At 38.4% G+C, this 25,050-nt stretch overlaps 1 protein-coding gene across 2 annotated transcripts; it reads right to left on the bottom strand.

Annotated features, from left to right (window-relative positions):
• Positions 1–1,134: 1,134 nt before the first annotated feature.
• On the bottom strand, positions 1,135–24,265 carry LOC133541096 (reticulocalbin-1-like). Of its 2 annotated transcripts, none has more exons than XM_061884183.1 (8): positions 24,147–24,265; positions 19,145–19,378; positions 17,316–17,509; positions 17,074–17,246; positions 16,943–17,003; positions 16,746–16,837; positions 9,904–10,011; positions 1,135–1,319 (listed from the first exon to the last, which is right to left on the bottom strand). In XM_061884183.1, the coding sequence occupies exons 2-8, from the start codon at positions 19,357–19,359 to the stop codon at positions 1,212–1,214; spliced, it is 951 nt and encodes a 316-aa protein (XP_061740167.1). In that variant the 5' UTR covers positions 19,360–19,378; positions 24,147–24,265; the 3' UTR covers positions 1,135–1,211. The 2 variants fall into 2 exon arrangements, with proteins under 2 accessions (XP_061740167.1, XP_061740166.1); XM_061884182.1 differs by lacking the exon at positions 1,135–1,319 and adding an exon at positions 5,430–6,198.
• Positions 24,266–25,050: the final 785 nt, after the last annotated feature.

Here is a 25,050-nt window from a genome sequence, read left to right as displayed (position 1 = left end):
AAATCCAGGAATTTACATTGTAGGAATTTTAAAGAATTTATTTGTAAATTATATACAGTATATATGTGTGTGTGTGTGTGTATATATATATATTATAAAAATATTTAATTATTTTTTTTAGATATATATATAATTTTTTATTTTTTTTACCTGGGACTTCCGGCGGGCCAGATTTTGGACGCTGGTGGGCCGGATCTGGCCCGCGGGCCATAGTTCAGGGACCTCTGATCCAAGCGATCATTTTGCCACCTATTGCTGTCACAATGTATTCCTGTGACTCTAGAATAGCTTCATGGCCAGTCGGGCGGGCAGCAGCAGTCGGTGGTTGCGGCACACTAATGGCACCGGTGACGTGGAGGAATGGCCCGACTTTTTGTCACGTACGGCTCTCCTGAGTTGTAGTACTAAATTGAGTAATCAAACAAAGGTCGAAGTCTTTCGTATGTTTTTAGATATGCTGCATGTTTAAATTGAAAAGATTTCAAACCAAATATTAAATAATTTTCACACGAAACTAACCTGGCTGTGAGCTGGCTACTGTATGAAGACATTTTATTATAAGTTACACATATTTATATTGGGGTAATGAGATTTTTACGTATCATTGCAGCGTCTATCTTTTCAAATGGGGTGCAGCGCTACGTTTATCTCCAGTCCCCTCGTCTGCTTTGGCCATGCACATTCCTCTTTTTCACCTTCTTCCTGATTTCTTAGCATTTATGTTTTTAATACTGCCTGTGTGCTGTACTCGAAACCCACATCATTGACAGGCTCACAACCTCTTTTGTGCGCTCCAACCATGAGAAAGAAACCCCTCTATTGATTCCACGCGCATTTCCGGGATAAAAACATCCCATTTCGATGCAACCAACTAGCTCACCCTGAAAAATTTTAGCATATTAGCAAACAAATTATTCCCAATTACAATTCAACAGGAACTGAATTGTGATTTGGCAGTGTGTGCAGATTTCAGGTAGGTTGATCATTTCAAAATGATTTGCGTTTTTATCAAAGAATGTGGTCTGGGCCACGCATACATCTGCGTCCAGTTCCCCATTTATTGGGATGTAACAAAGAATTTTACATATTGAACGTACGCCAATTGTCTTTGTAGGAAATCCCCAAAACTCTTAATACGTGAGACCCCTTTAGTATTTATTATATTATTTGCAAAACACATAAAACATCCTAACTTCGTAGACTATAAATATTCACAGTTCATCATGCTCTTCGACCTTCATGGCGCCGTAGTCTGTGATGGTGCTGATCTTGATGTCGTCAAATTTGTCAATCATCTCAGACAGTGTAAGAAATCCATCCTGATGGACACAACAGGGACGTGAAACACTAAAAGTTAGGGTGGGGCGCGGGGAGGTTGCACAGATGGTCTGACAATTTCTTAGAACAAGAGAGAATAGGGTACAGAAAGACTTTAAAGGGGAACTGCACTGTTTCTGGAATATTGCCAATCATTCACAATCATTATGGGTGTCTTTAAAAGAAAAAAAAATATTTGTCGATTTTAAAGATTATTGATTGATTGTTTGAGAAGTTGATTGACATCTTAAAGATTTGAATCCATGTATTGCTTTAAAAAGGCAAATGGATGGCAAAAAAAGCCAAAAGGCTTGTTTCCATTGTGGTCCAATAATCATCACATTTGATACATTCAATTATAAAATATATATAACCTATAACATATGTATAACAAATTATGTAAAAAAATTAATTATGTAGATATACACAGTATACATGTCAGGTGATTTGTAAAACTATATACACAAAAAGAACATGATTAAAAAAATGCTTGAAAGATGCGGCTAATGGGAGTCACCGTTGTAGCCTTCAAAGCCCTGTAAAACAACTTCAAAACCCTCCAATGTTTTATATACACAGTGCAAGTCTATATATAATTTAGTGACAGACACCTTCATAACAATATGTAATATGTTCAATATTTATCATATTTTGATAATTGTATTCATTTCCGCGACTTATTTATTTTGCACATTGATATCTGAATTCATAGCAGCACACGTCTGACTTCTGGCAACGTGTGTTCATACTTCCGGTAAAAAAACTTTCTGACGACCGCCTCCAAATTTTGCTGTAAAAATTGAATTGTAAAGGAAAGTTTATCCTCAGTTTGTGTATTTCTCATTTTCCCATGCCGGCAGTCGCACAGGGCGTAAGAACGGGTAAATATGTCCCTTGGCTTTCACTTCAGCTGCCCTGACTCCACCATCCTCACCAGGGCATGTCTTGACTACTCTGCCGATTGGCCACTGCGACCTGGAAAGTTCCCGATCAACCAACATCACCACTTGTCCACTTTTTTGATTGTCCGTGTCCTTATGCCACCTGAGCCACTTCTGTGGGTCAGGAAAAAGTTGTAGGTCAGTCAGGACCTGGCTGTGTCGCCATCACCCTCTGCTCAGTAGATCACTGGATGCATAGATGTTCTGAGGAAATGTACCCAAGGGGCTTTGCATTGAGTATCCCTTCCACTTCAAGTAGCACGGTCTGTAGAACAGGTTCTGACACCGTCTAATCCTGCAGTACCACTTGGTTGAGCTGGCTTTATTGGCTTAATTTGTAGGCCCCATGCTCCTCCAAAATGTGGGGACCACAGAGTGTCGAAGCGAAACTCTGTTTGGTTCTGGTAGTTGTTCGGGAAGTGACGAAGCATCGCAGTACCATTAGAAAGATGTCAGTGTTGATGCTCTCCAGTAAGTCAAGATGCACACAGCCTGTTGTCATGCACTCTTTGTCGGCCCACTTTGGGCTGAAGTTGTCACCCCAGTACACTAGCAGGGTGGCTTGACAGAGACATGCAGGGGGTAGTGCGACCATCTGGTATTCCATGAACCTATTAGTGACGTTTTCATATATTCTCTTCCGCTCAGAATCTAGTACTTCCTCCTTACCTCTGCAAATACTCTTTCAGAACCTGTTGTCTGGAATACTAACCATAACATCTCAATTAGCGATTTAATAAACAAATTAGAACGGTATGGCATCAGAGGGTTGGTGTTAAACTTGGTAAGCTTCTTAACTAACAAGAAGCAATACGTGAAGCGAGTCAAACACACATTTGGAACGGTAAATATATCTTGTGGCATGCCCCAGGGATCAATACTGGGATCAAAATTGTTCAATCTCTGTATATAATTATAAACTTCCAAAAGTCTTAGTTTTATTTGGTTTTGTTCAGGAGAAAACATAGAAGTTGATACAAAAAAAACAGAAGAAATGGATTGACAAAAACACTGTCCTTGAGTTTCAGTAAAACATAAATGATATTTGGAAACGGCAAAAGAGAGAGTCAAAACTCAAATACAAATACATTTGAAAGGATAAAATACATTTTAAGTTTTAGGTGTAATTATACAGTAGATGGATACATTTAACTGAAAATCTCACCTAAAAAAATTTATAAGGTAGCAAGAAACATTTTATGAATAAAGCCAAACATGTTCTGAACCAAAAATCACTCCATATTTTCTACTGATCCCTGGATTTACCATATCTGAGTTATTGTGACAGTAGAATTTTGAGGAAATAACTACAAAAGTACACTTCATTCACTAAATGTGGTTAGAGTGTCCGCCCTGAGATACGCAGGTCGTCAGTTCAAACCCCGGCCGAGTCATACCAAAGACTATAAAAATGGGACCCATTGTTTCCCTGCTTGGCAGTCAGCATTAAGGGTTAGGATTGGGGGTTAAATCCCCAAAAATATTCCCAAGCGTGGCCACTGCTGCTGCTCATGTTCCCCTTACCTCCCAGGGTGTGGAACAAGGAGATGGGTCAAAAGCAGAGAGTAATTTCACCACACCTCGTTTGTGTGTGACTATCAGTGGTACTTCAACTAACTGTTTTACAAAAGAGGTCTTTTCGAATAATACGAAAAGTTTGCTATCGAGAACATTCAAACCCTTTTATTTATTGAATCAAAAGTAATGAAACTCTGTGACCTGGTGCATTTGTGAACAGCTAACATTATGCACAAAAAGAATGCACAACAATTCTTCTCAACATATGAGGAAAAATATAACCTCAGGGGAAAACATCTGTGTGCGTGTACAGCACTTAAAATATTTAGTATATCAGTATGTGGAATTAAATTATGGAATGGATTTAGCAGAGAAAACAAACAATGTACTAATATGATTCAGTTTTAGAAACTATTCAAACTAAAATTTTTCCCATCTCTCTGCTCTTTGGTTTTTTCCACTCCTCAACCAAGAACTTGATTAGACTTTCTTTGTTGGAGGAGCTCCAGAGCAATTTCTTCCACTGTTGAAAGCTGTGCTCCTGAACTGGATTGTTGCATATCTCTGCGTCTTTTTTGGGTGTCTCTCGGTCAACATTGAAGATAACATCCATGCCTTTACTCTGTACTCCATCATTGACAGAATTGATTCAGCCAGCTGTAAAAACATTTTTTCATTCCCTTCCATCTTTTGTACCAAACTCATCAGTGACACACAGAAATGGTCTTTTATATCTCTCTGGCAAGAGCAGAGATCCACCGCCGTTATGGCAGATCGTGAATGCCCAAACAGGTTTCTGTCAGCCTTAAGAACAATTTCTTTGGCCTGCACTTTAGTGGTTGTTTTCTTCCGAATGTGGGGGAATGTTTTCAAGTTAATTTTTGTCATCTTGCCATGGAACTGTTCTGATGGTGGATATTGTCTCCAGGCGTTTCTCTTTCAAATCCTGGTCTGTCTCTTCCAATACTGTCCGAGCAACGAATATGTCATTTTGCCTCAAGATGGTCCCCCCCAAAAGTCACTATTTTAGAATGGCAAACATGTGGAATACATACACAAAGATGCTCTTCTGGAACAGTTATCACGTATTTAAATAATCATATAGTCCCTACCAATAACTTAAGAACCCTAAAGTTTGGTTTCCTCTGATGGTACTGATATATGCCTGGGCCCATGGACTAAAATGACTGGTTCCATGCTTGGATGGTTTTGTACAAATTAGATGGATACCCTTGAGATCTCTTGTCGGACATTGCTGACCTTGCATGGTCTTGGAACATGTAGGATGAGCCACATGGCCGTCTCGATTTAGGACTTTAGGATTGGGGGGGTAGGACCTGGAAGAGGTCTGTGCTCTCCGAGGGCTTTTTGTGAGTTACTTTCTGCTGGTTATTTTTTATGCCTTTATTAATATTCAATAAAAAAAAAAACCCTGAATATTTGCTAACTTGGCTACATAAGAGAAGTGGAAAGAAGGAAAAACAGAAGGGGGTCATAAATACTGGGTTCATTTAGGACTCAGTGTACTTATTCAAATGTACTGACACAATTACTTTACAACTACAGTAAAAAAAAAATTAAAAAAAACCTATTTCCTTGTTAGTTATAATGAGTTAGTAACTGTGACAAGTATGAAAAGATAATATCACCACATGTTGGAAAATATTTTATTTGTAACAGTTATTTTGTTGGTAAACATATTTTAGTAGCCAACATTTCTGACTCACGTCACCCCTCACTGGGCGCAGTCGTACGTTCTTTGTATCCAAAAACTGCTACTATCTTGCCTTTGTTTCTTACATATGATATCGTAAACAAACGTGAAAGTGGTTGTTGGAGTGTTACACCACGGCGGTTTTCAGTAACCACGTTTTAAGCTGAAACTCAAAAAACACTACTGTACCATCAAATTGTGAAGATTGTCATTCAGTCAAGTCATTGTATTGTCAGGCCAATGGATTGATCACAACTGGACTGTTCCGGTTGCCTTGGAAGATGTCGGTTTCATGCTAGATAGACCTGAGCACTCTGGTTGTGATACAATCAAAGTCCTGAGAATATCAAATTGAAATGTTTTAGTAAAAAAAGTGGGAGTGCGTCACCTGTATCCACATACACGGTATGTGACAGTGTGTTGAACAGTAACTGAGCATGAGCGAGTATGAACAAGACTACAAGTTCGTACTCTGGATCAGAGTCCAAGTCGGCGACCTGTCCTCCCCTGCCCACCCGTCCTGTCCTCCCCTGCCCACCCGTGAACAAAAGTCAGAGAAATAAAAATGCAGATGAGCACCTCTTGGAACACAACAGCTCATCAAAGTTCGTCGTGTCTCTTAGTTAAATCCTCTCCGTAATTGGTGGCCCGGCTGCCCACAAACATGTTCCAGTTGGCCAGGATTTCCTTCTTGCTTATCTTCTCGTCCTGACCATCCATTCCCCGCATTGGTTTGATTGACAGGGGAAGATGCAGGAAATTAGACATGAAAGGCAAGAGTAAGAGAGAGAAGAGTAATTAAAAGAATGAATTACATCACAATTACAGAGAATTAATCCCATCATGTTTAATAATTCACATTTAGCTGCATCTGTTGATTCATCTAGCTGGCTATTGTATTGAGCTGCACTATTTGTGCACTATATGTATTATTACAGGTGATTTTTTTTAGTTTTTCATTGTTTTACTTTGTAGCTGTATGTAGTATTGGCATCTGTGAAAACTCTGCTATTTCAATGTATTATGTTTTTTTTTTATTTTTTTGATATTTACTTTTTTATTTTCATGTATTTTTACTTTATTTTTTGTCTTTTTGTATCTGCACTACAATCAATTAATTTCCTCATTGTGGGATAAATAATGCCTATCCTAATATTATAATATTTAGGTATGTCTTCTGAAGCATTTTATTGGGAAACGTGCATTCTTAAGTATTAATATATGTGCCGATTAGAATTTCTTTTAACCAGCTGCACTCTTTTTGTATTTTAATTCTAAATGCTCGATTACGACTTTAATATGATTTCCTTTAGTACCGCGTATGACTGCAATATTTTCAAAAGATAATTTCCCGCTCATACATTTCCAATAAGCGTCATCGCTACTCGAGACTTTTTGTTTCCTGCAGTCAATTTATGTCAATTCGTTAGCTAAGTTGGGGCGTTAAACATAATTTCATTTGGAGGATTCCCTACCCCTTCCATATATTTTCAGAATCATTCATGTAAAACGTTTGTTTTATAATTTTTTCAACCAAACTTGAATTTAATTTGATGCATGTTTTGTACTAAAACCAATTCATGGGAAATACATCATTCAATACTATTGTTTCCCATGCAAAATATCACATTTTACACAATTAAAAACATTAATTTACAATATTTATATTAAAATTGGCCAATATATCTTCCTGGCCACATGATTGACCGGTATCAAACCCACTTTCTCTACTTACTTGCCTAGCACAAGCAGTGACTCATGGGGGGGCTTTGTGAACACCTGCAGAAATTTGCTGTTATATTCTAATTAGTGACGGAGCAGGAAGAGTCTAAGAATAAGTTTGTGGTAAAATTTTATCTGACGCGCCCTGTCATTCATTTTACATGGACCTCTTCATGCAAAATGGGGACCTCCACCAATCACAGCCTGGCTTGCAGTATTCTTCTAGCATCACACATTTAAGGACAACAGCAATGATAAATTGAACTGGAAATCTCATGTAAAAAATATACAACATAAAGTAGCAAGAAACACGTCAATAATGAATAAAGCAAAACATGTTCTAGAATAAAAATAACTTCATAATCTCTACTGCTCGCTAGTGTTACCATATCTGAGTTACTGTGTAGAAATATGGGGAAATAATTACAAAAGTACACTTCATTCTCTAACAGTGTTACAAAAAAGATCAGTTACAATAATACATAATGTTGGATATGGAGAACATACAAATCCTTTATATATTGAATGAAAGATACTGAAATTCCATGACATAGTGAATTTGCAAACAGCTAAAATTATACACAAAGCAAACTGTAACCTACTACCCAAGAATATACAACAATTATTCTCAAAAAACAGGAGAAATGTAATCTCAGAGAAAAATGTAATTTAAAACGTTTGTACGCACGTACAAGACTTAAGACCTTCAGTATAACAGTATGTGGAATTAAATTATGGAATGGATTGAGCAAAGCAATCAAACAATGTACTAATATGATCCACTTCAAGAAACTTCAAAATTAAAGTGTTTACAAAGAACAAGAACAAAGATAAACATTCTGAATGTATTTCCTCCATTCATTCATTCTCAAAATAATCTTACTTATCTCCATCTGTCCATCCATCCATTTTCTACCGCTTATTCCCCTTTGAGGTCGCGGGGGGCGCTGGTGCCTATCTCAGCATATAAAATATAACTTACTTCACCGATTATTATTTATTTTTTTATTTTTATTTTGATTACTTATGGAGAATATTGTGAATAAATTGAGAACAGGAAGTGAACAAACGTTTTAGCAACTGTTATGTAAAAGAAAAGAGGTAGGATTAAATGAGCTCTGCTTCTTCCTGCTCCTTTTCGAACATGTTGAAAAGAGAAACTGGAAATTGTGATGTAACATGTTGTATGCTTGCATGTTCGAAATAAACTCAAACTCAACACAACAGCCAAATACTTAAGAGAAGTTGATTTACGCTAACTGAAATCCCTTTTTGAGCACTTTTTTTATGTTGTGCAGCATGTTTATTATGTATTTCATATGGACATCTATAAAGAAAAATAGCTTTAAAAATGTACACAAATGTTTACTTGCGATACTTAAGTACATTTGTCTTCCGCCCGATTGTAGCTGAGATAGGCGCCAGCGCCCCCAAAAGGTAATAAGCGGTAGGAAATGGATGGATGGAAGTACATTTTGCAAATTGCTCAAAGGTATCAAAAAATACAACAAGAACACCACCGCCTATCTTAGGTTAGGTTGAAGAGGACTAATATTGTTGATATGTCTATAATTTTTACAATTACTACTGTATTTTCCGGACTATAAGCTGCTACTTTTTTCCTACTCTAGGAACCCTGCTGTTTACACAAAGGTGCGGCTTATATATGGATTGTTCTTCAGTAATGGCTAAATTATGGAATGGATTAAAGCAAAGGAATCAAACCATGTACTAAAATTATCCACTTTAAGAAACTGTTCAAACTAAGAGTGTTCACAAAGTACAAGGAAGAAGAATCCTGATAAACATCTTGATCCCTATTAAAAAAAAGGATAAAATCTTCTTAATCTCATAAAGAATAAATAAACGTTAATGACTTTCCTGTTTTATTTGATCAGCCGTTTTACTGCCATGTTACAGACACTGTTTGGTAACAATTATGATTAATGTATATGATTTACACAATTTTGTATATAAATAACTAATTTCACAATTTACCAGTATAATGTATATCTGCGGCATAAAGTCTTGTACGGCTGAAAAATTCCCCCCTAAAATTTAGTGGGTGTGCCTTTATAATCCGGAAAATATAGTAAATATATTGAATGATAAATACATTTATTGAAATAAAAAAAATCACACAAAAGCAGTCCAAGAGAAGCAACTAACAATTTGCAGTTATGTTGTTGTTATGATACAATCATTCAATATATTCAATAATAGCTAAAGTTCGTAGCTAAAATTTGAAAATATTTATATTACTAACTGACAACAATAAAAACTGTGTGTGTGTGTGTTACGTGGCGTGTAGTTCACATGCTCAACGCCGAAAGACGGCGGGATATAAATTGGCCCTAGTGTGTGAATGTGAGTGTGAATGTTGTCTGTCTATCTGTGTTGGCCCTGCGATGAGGTGGCGACTTGTCCAGGGTGTACCCCGCCTTCCGCCCGACTGTAGCTGAGATAGGCGCCAGCGCCCCCCGCGACCCCAAAAGGGAATAAGCGGTAGGAAATGGATGGATGGATGGATGGAAACAAACAGTCCCTTTTAATATACCAACTACTTCAAGACTTGAGTCATTTTCCCGCTAGCTAGCTAGCGGGAAAAGACAATAAAAGGCCAACAAAATGTGTTTTGGAAACCCGGGTTGACATGTTTACTAGTCAGGGCCCGAGCAGCGTCATGGTTACCTTGTTGGTGTCCGTCTCTTGGATCAGATGAGTGGCTTCATTGTCAGCATGGTCCACTTCTCCTGGCAAAATCCAGTGGGCCACTTCATTGGAGTCCATGTAACCATCCTGTGTGACACATGGCGATGTTACATGGGAAGCTATTGTGAAAAGGGCATTGCATAAATTAACCACTACACGAAAATAAAACGAGACAAAATTATTGCAAAAAAGAATCAGGAAGGATAAATTGTGATTTTTAACCTAGAGTGATATATTTGATATACAATATCAATTTGGCGGACGACAGCGCTTTAAATACATTTGTTTTATCGTAATACTGTAATAATGTTGTTTATACATTTTAGTGTCTGCAAATTTAACTGCAGCAAGCCAACAAAACAATGTAGCATGTTGGCTAGCGGTTAATGTCCCTCCACAGTGTAGCTTCTAAATCACTAATACTCTCCTCCATGGCGGACGTTATCACTGGAGGACTACAGGATAAGGAAAAGCTAAACATGCTACACTACCACTGTAGGAGGATACACAAAAGCATATCCAAGCTAGAACTCTTGACTTTATTACACATTCTGTATTAAATAAAAGTGAATAAGAAAATTATTTATATTTGAATTCATATTGTTACACTGCCAAGCTGGGATTTTGTTGGATTACAGTTGGGCGTAAAAATTGTAATAAATTAATGATCCTGTATGTATGAACATCATAGGTATGGTAACTACTAGGGGTGTGGGAAAAAATCGATTCGAATACGAATCGAATCGTTTACGTTGTGCGATTCAGAATCGATTCTCATTTTTAAAAAAATCGATATAAATATATATATATTTTTTTTAATCAGTCCAACAAACCACTACACAGCAATACCATAACAATGCAATCCAATTCCAAAACCAAACCTGACCCGGCAACACTCAGAACTGAGGAGACACAAACACGACACAGCAAAAAAAACAAAAGTAATGAAACAAAAATTAATATTATCAACAACAGTATCAATATTAATTATAATTTCAGCATAGCAGTGATTAAAAATCCCTCACTAACATTATCATTAGACATTTATAAAAATAATAAAAAAGAATAGTGTCACAGTGGCTTACACTTACATCGCATCTCATAAGCTTGACAACACACTGTGTCCAATGTTTTCACAAAGATTAAATTAGTCATATTTTTGGTTCGTTTAATAGTTAAAACAAATTTACATTATTGCAATCAGTTGATAAAACATTGTCCTTTACAATTATAAAAGCTTTTTTATTTATTTTTTTTAAATCTACTACTCTGCTAGCATGTCAGCAGACTGGGGTGGATCCTGCTGAAATCCTATGTATTGAATGAATACGGAATCGTTTTGAATCGAGAATCGAATCGAAAAAAATCGATATATTATCGAATCGTGACCCCAATAATCGATATTGAATCGAATCGTGGGACACCCAAAGATTCACAGCCCTAGTAACTACTATAAGTCACAGTCTTTATCAGCCTTTGGTAAATCAGATCACTCCGCCATGTTGGTCGTACCAGTGTATAAACAAAGTTTGAAGCGCGTCCCCGTGGTGGCGCGAGAAGTCAAGCGCTGGTCTGTGAACTCAGAGTGCGCGCTCCAGGATGCGCTAGATTGCACAGACTCGAGCGTGTTCCGCGAGGACACAGACAACATTGATGAATATGCAGACGCTGTGCTGGATTTTGTTGGAAAACTGGTCGAGGAAATAGTGCCCACAACCACAGAACGGGTTTTTCCAAATCAGAAACCCTGGGTTGATATATCGGTCCGAGAGGCTCTGAATGCGCGCGCCCTCATGCACGCGTACAAGGCAACGTGCTATGACGTCAGGCGCGCAGTGAAACAGGCAAAGGGAAGATACAGGGACAAAATGGAGTTTAAATTTCAGCAGGCTGACTCCAGAGCTGTATGGCAAGGAATCAGAACCATGACAGACTATAAAGGCAGCTCCCCCATGGTGAATGCTGATGTTTCCCTGGGGCGGCTTAGCTCGGTTGGTAGAGTGGCCGTGTCAGCAACTTGAGGGTTGCAGGTTCGATTCCCGCTTGTGCCATCCTAGTTACTGCCGTTGTGTCCTTGGGCAAGACACTTTACCCACCTGCTCCCAGTGCCACCCACACTGGTTTAAATGTAAATTAGATATTGGGTTTCACTACGTAAAAGCGCTTTGCGTCACTTGAGAAAAGCGCTATATAAATATAACTCACAAATGAGCTAAATTCCTTTTTATTCAAACTGCAGCCTTAATGGCATCTTAAAAGAGGGTATGGCCACTGGCAATGGTGACTCAGCATTCAGAAATGACAGAACATGACGTGAGGAGAACCTTTAAGAGGGTGAATACCAGGAAAGCCACAGGGCCAGGCGGCATCCCCGGCTGTGTCCTAAGTCTGTGCTGACCAACTGGCACCGGTATTTAGACATATTCAATCTGTCCCTTGAACCTGTCTGAAAAAATCCACCATTGTCCCTGTTCCAAACAAATCTGCCCCAGCCAGCCCTCACCCCCATAGCCATGAAGTGCTTTGAGAAGCTAATCAAAGACCACATATGCTCCTCCCTTCCCCCCACTATAGACCCCCTGCAATTTGCATACCGCCCAAACAGGTCAACTGACGAAGCAATCGCACACGTATTGCATACCGCCACGACAGGCCTGGACAAAAGGCTGGGGAACTATGTGAGAATGCTGTTCATAGACTACAGTTCAGCATTCAACACCATAGTCCCATCTAAACTTGTCATCAAGCTCAAAGACCTGGGTTTGAACTCAACCCTCTGTCAGTGGGTACTGGACTTCCTGACAGGCAGACATCAAGTGGTGAGAGCAGGGAACTGCACCTCATCACCCATTATCCTCAACACCGGTGCCCCCCAGGGCTGTGTTCTGAGCCCCCTCCTCTATTCACTCTACACACATGACTGTGTGGCTAAAAACACCACCAACTCCATTGGGAATTTGCTGACGACACAGCTGTGGTGGGCCTGATCTCCAGAAACGATGAGACGGCCTACCTGAGTGAAGTGAACAACCTGGCACTGTGGTCTCAGGAGAACCACCTCGCCCTGAACGTCAGCAAGACCAAGGAGATCATAGTGGATTTTAGGAGACGGGAGGCAAGGAACTACAGTCCCCTTAGCATAGAAGGGACGCCGGTCGAGAGAGTGACCAACTTCAAATACCTTGGAGTGACAATAACAGAAGACCTGTCCTGGACCACACACACAGACAAAGTGGTGAAAAAGTCACAACATTGTCTACTTCCTCAGGAGACTGAGGAAGTTTAAGCTAAACCACAAGATCTTCAGAACTTCTACTCATGCACAACGGAGAGGGTTATGACTGGAAACATCACCTCCTGGTATGGGAATAGCACCGCACACGACCGCAACAGACTGCAGAGTGGCCAGATCAGCCGAGCGCACCATCGGAGGTGTACTCCCAACCATCTGCAACATCTACACCAGGCGGTGTAGATCCAAGGCCAAGAGGAATGTGAGGGACTCTAGCCACCCAAGCAACTTCCTCTTCTCACTGCTGCAGTCAGGCAAGCGCTACCGGAGTCTCAAGGCCAACACGGAGAGATTCAGGAGGAGCTTCTATCCCCAAGCCATCAGACTGCTCAACTGCACCGCTGATTAACACTCATCACAATTGCACAAAACCGCACGTGCAAAATCACTTTATTTAGCACTATAATTACTGGACTACAATACTCTTCATTCAATGACTGTAAATAATGTAAAAACACTTTACTTACCAATGTAATTACCGGACTACAATACTTTTCATTCAATGATTGTAAATAATGTCAAATAATGTAAAAACAAGAGTATAAAGAAGTCATACTGTTCCATTACCTTTGTTCATACTACTGTCACTACTCAACTGCCAAAGAACTGTAGACACCTTATTTGTTCCTTCCTATACTGTATATACTAGGGCTGTGAATCTTTGGGTGTCCCACAATTCGATTCAATATCGATTCTTGGGGTCACGATTCGATAATATATCGATTTTTTTCGATTTGATTCTCGATTCAAAAACTGTATTTTTCCGGTTCAAAATGATTCTGTATTCATTCAATACATAGGATTTCAGCAGGACCTACCCCAGTCTGCTGACATGCTAGCAGACTAGTAGATTTAAAAAAAAAAAAAAAAGCTTTTATAATTGTAAAGGACAATGTTTTATCAACTGATTGCAATAATGTAAATTTGTTTTAACTATTAAACGAACCAAAAATATGACTTATTTTATCTTTGTGAAAACATTGGACACAGTGTGTTGTCAAGCTTATGAGATGCGATGTAAGTGTAAGCCACTGTGACACTATTGTTCTTTTTTTATTATTTTTATAAATGTCTAATGATAATGTTAGTGAGGGATTTTTAATCACTGCTATGCTGAAATTATAATTGATACTGTTGTTGATAACAATAATTTTTGTTTCATTACTTTTGGTTTGTTCTGTGTTGTGTTTGTCTCCTCAATTGCTCTGTTTATTGCAGTTCTGAGTGTTGCTGGGTCAAGTTTGGTTTTTGAATTGGATTGCATTGTTATGGTATTGCTGTGTAGTGGTTTGTTGGATTGATGAAAAAAAAAAAAATCGATTTAAAAAAAAAAAAAGAATTGTTTCTGAATCGCACAATGTAAAGGATTCGATTCGTATTCGAATCGATTTTTCCCCACACCCCTAGTATATACTGTTACACTATTTGATATTGCACTGGTACTGTATTTGACTACTGTACTTCTACTTGTACTGATACTTCTCAGAGGTGGGTAGTAACGCGCTACATTTACTCCGTTACATTTACTTGAGTAACTTTTGGGATAAATTGTACTTCTTCGAGTAGTTTTTATGCAACGTACTTTTACTTTTACTTGAGTATATTTATAGAGAAGAAACGCTAATTTTACTCCTTTCCATTTATCTATTTAAGCTCGCTACTCGCTACTTTTTTTATCGATCTATTAATGTTTGTTTTGGTTAATGACAGAGCTTCAAAGTAGAATCTACGCATGCCTGCGTTTCACCAATCACATGCAGTCACTGGTGACGTTGGACATATCAAACAGAGCCATGCGGGCAGATGACCGTGATACGTAAAACCCGACTTAAACATGTTGACAAACTTATTCGGGTGTTACCATTTAGTGGTCAATTGTACGGAATATGTACTGTACTGTGCAATCTACTAATAAAAGTTTCAATCAATCAATCAAACGTGTAAAGGAAAAAAGACTATTTTTATTTCAACTGTACTTCCCGTCAAAAGCCGAAAGACTGATCGCACAGTTCTGTCTTCACAATAAAAGTGCCGCTCCATCGCGCCTGCGTTAACAAAATAAAGTCTCCGAAAGCCAGCGCAAACAAGCTAGCAAGCTACGGAGTTTGCCACCAATGTATTTCTTGTAAAGTGTATACAAACGAATATGGAAGCTGGACAGATAAGATACCAAAAACCTACGACTTTCATGTGGTATTAGACAGAAAAGAGGAACTTTTTTTCTCCTCCATTTGAAAACGTGGACGTCTGATTCCAATCAATGCAAGTCATCAGAATCAGGTAATACACCAACTTATATTCTTGTCTTCATGAAAGATAGGAATCTATATGTTAAACATGCATGTATATTCATTAAAACACCTTCAACATGTGAACAAAAACGGCAAAATAAGTAAATATAAATGATGTACTGTATATATAAATGTATGTATATGTGTATATATATATATATATATATATATATATATGTGTGTGTATGTATATATGAGGTAGATCACCTCGACTTGGTCATTTACTAAGTAATTGATAAACGTTGAAAAACTTATTGGGGTGTTACCATTTAGTGGTCAATTGTACGGAATATGTACTGTACTGTACAATCTACTAATTCAAGTTTTAATCAATCAATCAATCAAATCAATGAATGCCTACTGAGGCTATGGCGCTGTTAAGTTATTGTGGCTCAATGTGCCATTTTTTAACTTTATTTTAATGTACTATTATTTAATATATATTGTTTTAGTTGCTCAAGAGATATTCCTGGCTCTGAATTTGCTCATTGCTATTTTTATGTTTTTGTGCATTATTTGTTGCCGTAATCAGGTTACTCATCAGTTACTCAGTACTTGAGTAGTTTTTTCACAACATACTTTTTACTTTTACTCAAGTAAATATTTGGGTGACTACTCCTTACTTTTACTTGAGTAATAAATCTCTAAAGTAACAGTACTCTTACTTGAGTACAATTTCTGGCTACTATACCCACCTCTGACATTTCTGACTTATTGTGCAACTTAACTGTCTTGTAATTAATGTACATCAGAGCTATTCAATTGTTGTATGACTTTGTATTTAGGTTATTAGATTCTGCAACTAGTGTTTGGAACCCACTGTACGCAATATCTGAAGAGCATGGAAAAAAGCATTTCACTGTGGTGTAGTCTGCATGTGACAAACAAAAACTTGAACCTTGAACTTGGTATCGGATCGATACCCAAATCTGTAGTATCAGCCAAAACGAATGTTTAGTATCCAAACAACAGAACAATAATTGCTTATTACATTTTCACAAAAGTGTAAACAGAAACATAAAAAATAATAGTTTTGAGAAAATAATACAACTGAAATAACTCATGTTACCGCATACGTTAGCAACCAAATTTGGCGCCTTTGTAACCTGTTTTAAAATGGTCCTATTGTTAAATATATGCCAACTAATACTGTATATTGTGACACATTTTGTTATTGCCAGATACTGTGACATACTGTATATATAGCTTTCAGGCTGTATCGCCCATCCCTACTGTACCTTGTTGGCGTCTCTCATCTCGGTGAAATGTTTCTTCTCAGTCTGGACCCACTCTGGTTCACTTTCTCCATCCTCTGGTGTGTATATGTCCCCTACACACGCACGCGCATGCACGCGCGCACACACACACGCACACACACACACTCTTAGCTCCCCCACTAGGAGAGGAAGGGGTTAACCTGTGAGAAGACGCCTACCGATGTATTCGTTTAAATCGATCTTGCCGTCACCGTTCTTATCGATGTCCTCGATTGTTTCCTAACAATTGAAGGAACGTATTAATGCAATTGATTTCAGAGGGTCTATTCTGCTGGGGATTGAAAAGTACCTGAACAACCAGGTCTTTCATGTAATCAAACTCCTCCGGATGCAGGAAGGCGGTGAACTCCTCACGCGTGGCAATACCGTCCCCGTCCTTGTCGGCCATCTTGAAGCGCCTTTCGTCTCGGGTGAGCATAGACTTGTAAGTGGCTTTGTCGTCCACGTCGTCAAACTCCTCACCTGAGTGGGACAAAAAAAGGGAATATTTGAGCGTTGATTGACAGAAGACGCAGTGAGAGGCGGACAGACCAAGATAGTAGCCATAGGTGGTGTTTTTGTACTCCTCCCAGGCGATCTTGTCATCCTGGTTCGTGTCATAGTCCTTCCAGTGTTTGTTGACGTTCTCATTGATGTAACTCCTCTGGCGGTGTTTGATCCAATAATGCAGCTCTGCGTGGTTGACAAAACCATCTTTGTTTGTATCGATGCGGTCCACGATCTTCCTGTGGGGATGAAGAGGACGCTGGGGTCAGGTTGGAGAGTCCAGTTCACCAACGAGAAATGTTTTGGCAGTGTGGTGCATAAAAAACATGGCACAGAACTGGTCTGACAGTGAGGTCAAGTCAGGTGGTTGGATATTGACAATCGCTTAAAGGGGTCGTAAAGGGGGCTGGACGATTATGGCAAAAAATCTTTTGATTGATATTGTAATCACGATGAATTTACTCGAATATTGAAAACATTAATATTTATTGTGCCAGCAAAATTAAATTTTAAATATAGTTTAAGAAATTAGTAACGAATAAACAATAGGTGAAATAATAACAATAATAGTAATAACACATTTAAATTACGATAATTAAAAAAAAACCATAACATTCAGTTTTTTCGTTTTTAATATAGTTTTTTACCTTTCACACTGATTTTACCGCCACAGAGTGTGTGATTTTTGTGTCAAATAAAATGTTTTCTAAGTAAATACAAAAATCCTCAAATTTTTTGGACTATTTTGACCAATATTTTACCCAGCATTGATACAACGTTGATTATACATACATGTCCTTGAAAACTAATACTGAATAAATGTCGCTAAAAGTACTGTATTTTTCGGATTATAAATCGCACCGGCCTAAAATGCATAATGAAGGAAAAAAACATGTGGGAATTTTTTTAATCGGTTGAGAAATGTTGACGTAGTAACGCTTTGAATTGAGAAATAGTATTTTGGAATTCCTGATATTTTGGGAAAAAAGAGGGAATTTCTACGGGGGAAAAAACGTTTTTATGTCCCAACTAAGAGGAATGTTTTGTTAAAGTTAAAGTACCAATGATTGTCGCATTTGACCATACCCTTATCACCCCCTGGGAAGTGAGGGGAGCAGTAGGCAGCAGTGGTGCTGCGCCCTGGAATCATTTTTGGTGACTTAACCTCCAATTCCAACTCTTGATGCTGAGTGCCAAGCAGGGAGATAATGGGTCTCATTTTTATAGTCTTTGGTATGACTCGGCCAGGGTTTGAACCCACAACCTACCGATCTCAGGGCTGACACTCTAACCACAAGGCCACTGGCCATAGATGGTGGAATGGTTGAAAAATGTGGGCTGTGGAAAAACTCTAGAACAAAAGGTGAAAATAAGGTTTTGGAAAAACTGGGAAATATGGTACTTCCTGGAATCTTTTTTTTAACGTGGTAGTTTGATTGTCCAGGGTGAGTGGAAGGTGTAGAATGTAGAACAGGTCCTATTGGGTGAGAAAAGTAGGAATTGTCAACGTTTGAAAAATGGCCCATAATTTTCAATGGGAAAAATGTCCTGGAACCCGGGAATTCTGGGTAATCTGGGATATTTTTTTAACAGTTTTTTTTCGTGGGCTCACGATTCTTGATCGAGCCGAATGTTTTGACACTCGAACGGTTCCGATGGGATGAAAACGGTGGGCTGTGGAAGCCGGCGGCAAACTTTGGCAGAATAAGAAGTGGAACAATAAATGCTGTAGATGATTGGTGTGGAACACTATATGTGTGACACTTCTTACTTAAACTCAGAGACAAGGTTTTATACGATATAACTGCTCTACATGCTTTACGCAGATTACTGGCAGCCATTTATTTCCTTTTTTTGCATCGAATAAAACCTACGCCAGTCTGTCTTTGCTCTCCTCTGGAGTCAGCTGGTCGAATGTCTTGGCCTCCTCCTTTCCCAGGAAGGCATCGTGGTCATACTTGAAGCTATGTTTGTCGTCGTGGTCGTGGTCGCTGAGATCGGCTTGGTGATGGACACGTTTCTCCTGAGCCGGGACTGCGAAGGCGACAGCGGCCAGGAGGCAAAGCGGTGCGAGTGACCTCAGGAGCATTGTGATTGCCTGTCAACAGCTAAAGGAGGAAATCAAAATATGAAAGCATGTTGACTTTCCAAAAGACAACGACAGCTCTTTTGATGCTAGAATTGTCAATTGTTCATTATGTCGACACTTTACGAAGTCCGCTTAAGTTGACCTCAACTCCAAATAAAATTAGACACCCGAAGGAGTGATATTCATGGGAAATTGGTCGGTTTATGTTGACAAGTGTTGTCATATTTGAAATGACATATCAAAGCAGCGTGAAATTTCTGCAACTTCCTGTTCGGGGCAAAATAAAAAGCAAGAAATTCCACCACAGTAACAAAATAATGAATTTTTTTGGCTACCAGAAGAAAGATACACAAGTTTTACTGTTATTGTATTGAAGAAATGCAACAAAAAAATCACAGCAGCTCTGTTAAAGGGGAACTGGAATTTGGAATTTTGCCCGTCGTTCACAATTATTATGACAGACATGACAATGGATGTATTTTTTTTTTTTTGTAAAGCATTCTAACCTGCTAATGGGACGTCCTCTTGTACATCCCTTAAAACCTAATACAATAAAATCATCCACAAAGCACCAACAATACTCAATTTACATTTCAAGAGTTTAATATTAAGCAAGTATTAGTGATATTGTTATTATAAGCGCTAACGCAGACAAACTATTTATAGCGGCGCCATGTTTACTAGCGTGTATGCGTATGTTTACATCATCGAGTGGTAACCGGTTTCCTCGCTTCCTTTGCTCAGGAAATTGTAGATCATAAATATTGCCTTTCACCTGGATAGTAGAAGGATAAGGATGTAATCCAACAAGTTGGTACACTTTATCAGCCAATTTAGACCCGGGAAATGGTGAGAACAACATGAACACGCTTGGTTTGTGAGAATTTTTCATCAAAAACGGGAAAAGATTCTAGTAGTCAGCATCCTAATGACAGCAGACATTGTACAGTAATGTTTGTTGGTTCACATAGACTGCAGTGAGTAATAATCAGTGATGAAGGGGGGAAAAGCGAACGTTGTGATGCGTTTTTTAAGTCAAATGATGAAAATACGTAAATGTTCAATTTTATTATAAATATGCTTGTTGATACATTACATATATACTAACATCATGTAAATAAAACCTAATGAAGGGGTTAGGATGTTTTTAAGGGCTTTATCAGGCAGAATAGAGCGACTCCAATAGGCTCCATTGTAAGCTGACTTTTGGTTGCATTTATTTAATATTTAGAATGCATAAACAAATTAAAAAAATAATGTGTTTACAGAAGGATTGTGAACGATAGGCAAAATAAAAAATAAAATTTATGACAACACAAAAATTTGAATAAAAATATACAGATGGAGGAAAAATAACATATCAAACTACAGTAAGTTCAAGAATATTTCATCATCACCTATTCTTATGCAAGCAATGGCTAGTGTCACTTATGTTGACAACTGCTTATCTTATTCTTCTTATGTTTGCAAGGTACTATATCTTCTCAGCTGTCCTCTTTTGGGGCCGCTGCGGTGATCAAAGGCAATACACTTTTTCCACCACATGTGGCAGTACAAGTGGTGTAACTACCTCCTTTTGCACTAGTTTTCTTTTTCTTTTCTTCCTATCTTTTGCACATTTTGTAGACTGTGGCACTGATACTGGAGTTTTTTTAAATCTCATTGTACCTGTGAATAGTAGTGACAATAAAAGCCATTCTATTCTAGTAACGTCAATATCAAACAGAAGAAGTCTGAAACAAAAGTCATAGCACATCTATAAGCGCAAAAAATATGACTAAAGTGGTGCAGCTGTAGTTGTATTTGCACTTAAATTTTGTCAAAGTTTAGTTAAAAATATCTATTACTTTATTTCAGTCCTTCTCAAATAGTGGGGCGGGACCCCTTGGGGCCGGCGCTGTACGACGTGTGACCTTGGAGATGCCCCCCCCCCTCGAACCAGAATATGACGAAGCATATATAGCCCTTGGCTTTACTGAGACGAGAAAAGGCCGGTGTGTTGTTTCCTTTATGTTGATAAAAGTACAATGTTATGCACAGGTATAGTTATAACAATTTTATAGACACATACTTTTTATAAGCACAGTGGGCCCTGCGATGAGGTGGCGACTTGTTCAGGGTGTACACCGCCTTCCGCCCGATTGTAGCTGAAATAGGCACCAGCAACCCCCCGCGACCCCAAAGGGAATAAGCGGTAGAAAATGGATGGATGGATAGGCACGGTGGGGGGTGGGCGCAAAATATTTGACCTTCCAAGGAGGGACGTAACAGAAAATAATTGTAAAGCACTGCTTTAGTTTGATTTTATAGATTTTTTTAACACTGCGTAATTTTATTTTACATGAGTTATTTATGAGTCCCTTGTTTTGCAGTATAGTTATTTAGTATTTATTTTGTAAGCAGCCTAGATATAAGGTCACCAACCCGGTGCCCGCGGGCACCAGGTAGCCCGTAAGGACCAGATGAGTAGCCCGCTGGCCTGTTCTAAAAATAGCTCAAATAGCAGCACTTACCAGTGAGCTGCCTCTATTTTTCAAATGTTATTTATTTACTAGCAAGCTGGTCTCGCTTTGCTTGACATATTTAATTCTAAGAGAGACAAAACTCAAATAGAATTTGAAAATCCAAGAAAATATTTTAAAGACTTGGTCTTTACATGTTTAAATAAATTCATTTATTTTTTTACTTTGCTTCTTATAACTTTCAGAAAGACAATTTTAGAGAAAAAATACAACCTGAAAAATGATTTTAGGATTTTTAAACACATATACCTTTTAACCTTTTAAATTCCTTCCTTTTCTTTCCTGACAAATCAATGTTCAAGTAAATTTATTTTTTTTATGGTAAAGAGTAATACATAGATTTTAATTTAATTCTTCATTTTAGCTTCTGTTTTTTCGATGAAGAATATTTGTGAAATATTTTTTCAAACTTATGATTAAACATTTTTTTTTTAATTCTGGCATATCTAGAAAATCTGTAGAATCAAATTCAAATCTTATTTCAAAGTCTTTTGAATTTCTTTTACAATTTTTGTCCTGGAAAATCTAGAAGAAATAATGATTTGTCTTTGTTAGAAATATAGCTTGGTCCAATTTGTTATATATTCTAACAAAGTGCAGATTGGATTTTAACCTATTTAAAACATGTCATCAAAATTCAAAAAATTTATCTTAATCTGGAAAAATTACTCATGATGTTCCATAAATTATTTTTGTCATTTTTTTTTTTTAAAGATTCGAATTAGCTAGTTTTTCTCTTCATATTTTTCGGTTGAATTTTGAATTTTAAAGAGTCAAACTTGAAGATAAACTCTTTCAAAATTGAATTTTAATTTTTTTTGTGTTTTGTCCTCTTTTAAACCGTTCAAGTAAGTGTTTTTTTCATCATTTATTCTCTACAAAAAACCTTCCATAAAAGAAAAAAAAAATGTACGACGGAATGACGGACAGAAATACCCATTTTTAAAAATATATATATTTATAGATTTATTTATTGAAGTTAAATTGAGCAAATTGGCTGATTCTGGCAATTTATTTAAGTGTGTCTCAAACTGGTAGCCCTTCACATTAATCAGTACCCAAGAAGTAGCTCTTGGTTTCAAAAAGGTTGGTGACCCCTGGCCTAGATAAACGTATATTATGAATAACTCGTGCTTATAATATCGTTTGATTGTTCAACTGTAAGTAGGTTAGATATAATTGAATAAAAATGAATACATCAATAGTTCAGTGTTATTTGAGAGGGTCTCTCAAATAACAGTAGTGGAAAAAGTTGGGGCCCCGAGGTCAAAAAGGTTAAGAACCCCTGAAGTGCAGTATATCGATGGGTCACTCAGCCCTTGGTATTGCCATATTTCAAAACAGGGAGGGATATCAAATATTCAAACATGGCCTGTAGTCACAAATAAACATTTGCTGCTGAGTTTGTTCCATCCATCCATCCATTTTCTACCGCTTATTCCCTTTCGGGGTCGCGGGGGGCGCTGGCGCCTATCTCAGCTACAATCGGGCGGAAGGCGGGGTACACCCTGGACAAGTCGCCACCTCATCGCAGGGCCAACACAGATAGACAGACAACATTCACACTCACATTCACACACTAGGGCCAATTTAGTGTTGCCAATCAACCTATCCCCAGGTGCATGTCTTTGGAAGTGGGAGGAAGCCGGAGTACCCGGAGGGAACCCACGCATTCACGGGGAGAACATGCAAACTCCACACAGAAAGATCCCGAGCCTGGATTTGAACCCAGGACTGCAGGAACTTCGTATTGTGAGGCAGACGCACTAACCCCTCTGCCACCGTGAAGCCCTGCTGAGTTTGTTACAAGGATGAAAAGTTTGGAGAGCAGGACACACCCTTTGTTCATCTATTTAAAAATAAGCAGAACATGTTTAAAGGATCTGCTCACATTTTGCAGTGCAAAGTCAACCTTGTACACACACACACATACAATAATAATAATAATAATGATGACGTAAATAGAAAATAACTGTTTAGCTATATATGGAACTAATCCTTGGTCAGCACTTAAACTTTACACTAATCATTGTTTTGCATTGCACCTTAATAGGGTTTATGTAGATGTTAATTATTTAAAAGACATTGTTTGTCATTCCCATCATCTCTGGTCTCTACTTTAGTCGTGACTGACATCACAAACCAGCTTCACGTTACTTAGCAATGCGCCAAAAAGCGAAGTACACGAGTCTTCAGTCACAAAAAAAATCGCCGTTCCGCGGTTTTATCAAGCATAAAAGTAGTTGGGAATAGTTGAAAACTTACCACTTTCTTGTAACTTTCTTCACGCCTCCTCCGTTAGTTGTTGGTTCCTGAAGAAAATCGGTCCGCGTTGGCACTCGGTCCCTAAAACCGCTGTTAGAGGAGGAGGGGCTTGTTTGACTGACCAATCAGGTTCGCCCTGAAAAAGCTTTCATCCAATCACATTCGCACCCTCCTTCCGATTATTCTCATTGGCTGCGAGGCGCCACGTTGTCACGCAAAAGGCAAACTGTCTCGTAATTGAAAAGTGGCTGAAAAATGACGAAACACTTGACAAAATATGCGAAATAAACAGAAAAGGCGGTGGAAGCGTCCCAACATGTACTAAAATAACGTTTTGTGATTATAATTTCATAATTCCATCCATCCATCCATTTTCTACCGCTTATTCCCTTTTGGGGGCGCTGGTGACTATATCAGCTACAATCGGGCGGAAGGCGGCGTACACCCTGGACAAGTTGCCACCTTATCGCAGGGCCAACACAGATAGACAACATTCACACTCACATTCACACACTAGGGGCCAATTTCATAATTCTGTAATGGTTCTTCATGTGGATTGTGGTGCTTTTATTCAGTATTTGAATGTTTTTTTTAAAGCAATCAGAGTGTATAAAGCAGGGGTGTCAAAGCCAAGGCCCGTGGGCCAGATCCAGCCCGCAAATTAATTATCTTTGGTCCCCTGGATGATATTTGATTAGTATTAGAACCGGCCCGCAGGCCACAGCCGCCTGCTGCTGTTTTGCACGCAATAATCTAATACAGTGATCCTCAACCTTTTTTCAGTGATGTACCCCCTGTGTACATTTTTTTAATTCAAGCACCCCCTAATCGGAGCAAAGCATTTTTGGTTGAAAAAAAGAGATCAAGAAGTAAAATACAGCACTATGTCATCAGTTTCTGATTT

Source organism: Nerophis ophidion, linkage group LG23 (assembly GCF_033978795.1).
Source record: "Nerophis ophidion isolate RoL-2023_Sa linkage group LG23, RoL_Noph_v1.0, whole genome shotgun sequence".
In the NCBI taxonomy this organism is placed as follows: domain Eukaryota; kingdom Metazoa; phylum Chordata; class Actinopteri; order Syngnathiformes; family Syngnathidae; genus Nerophis; species Nerophis ophidion.
Note: the sequence above shows the minus strand (reverse complement) of the source record. Positions and strands in the feature narration are given on the sequence as shown.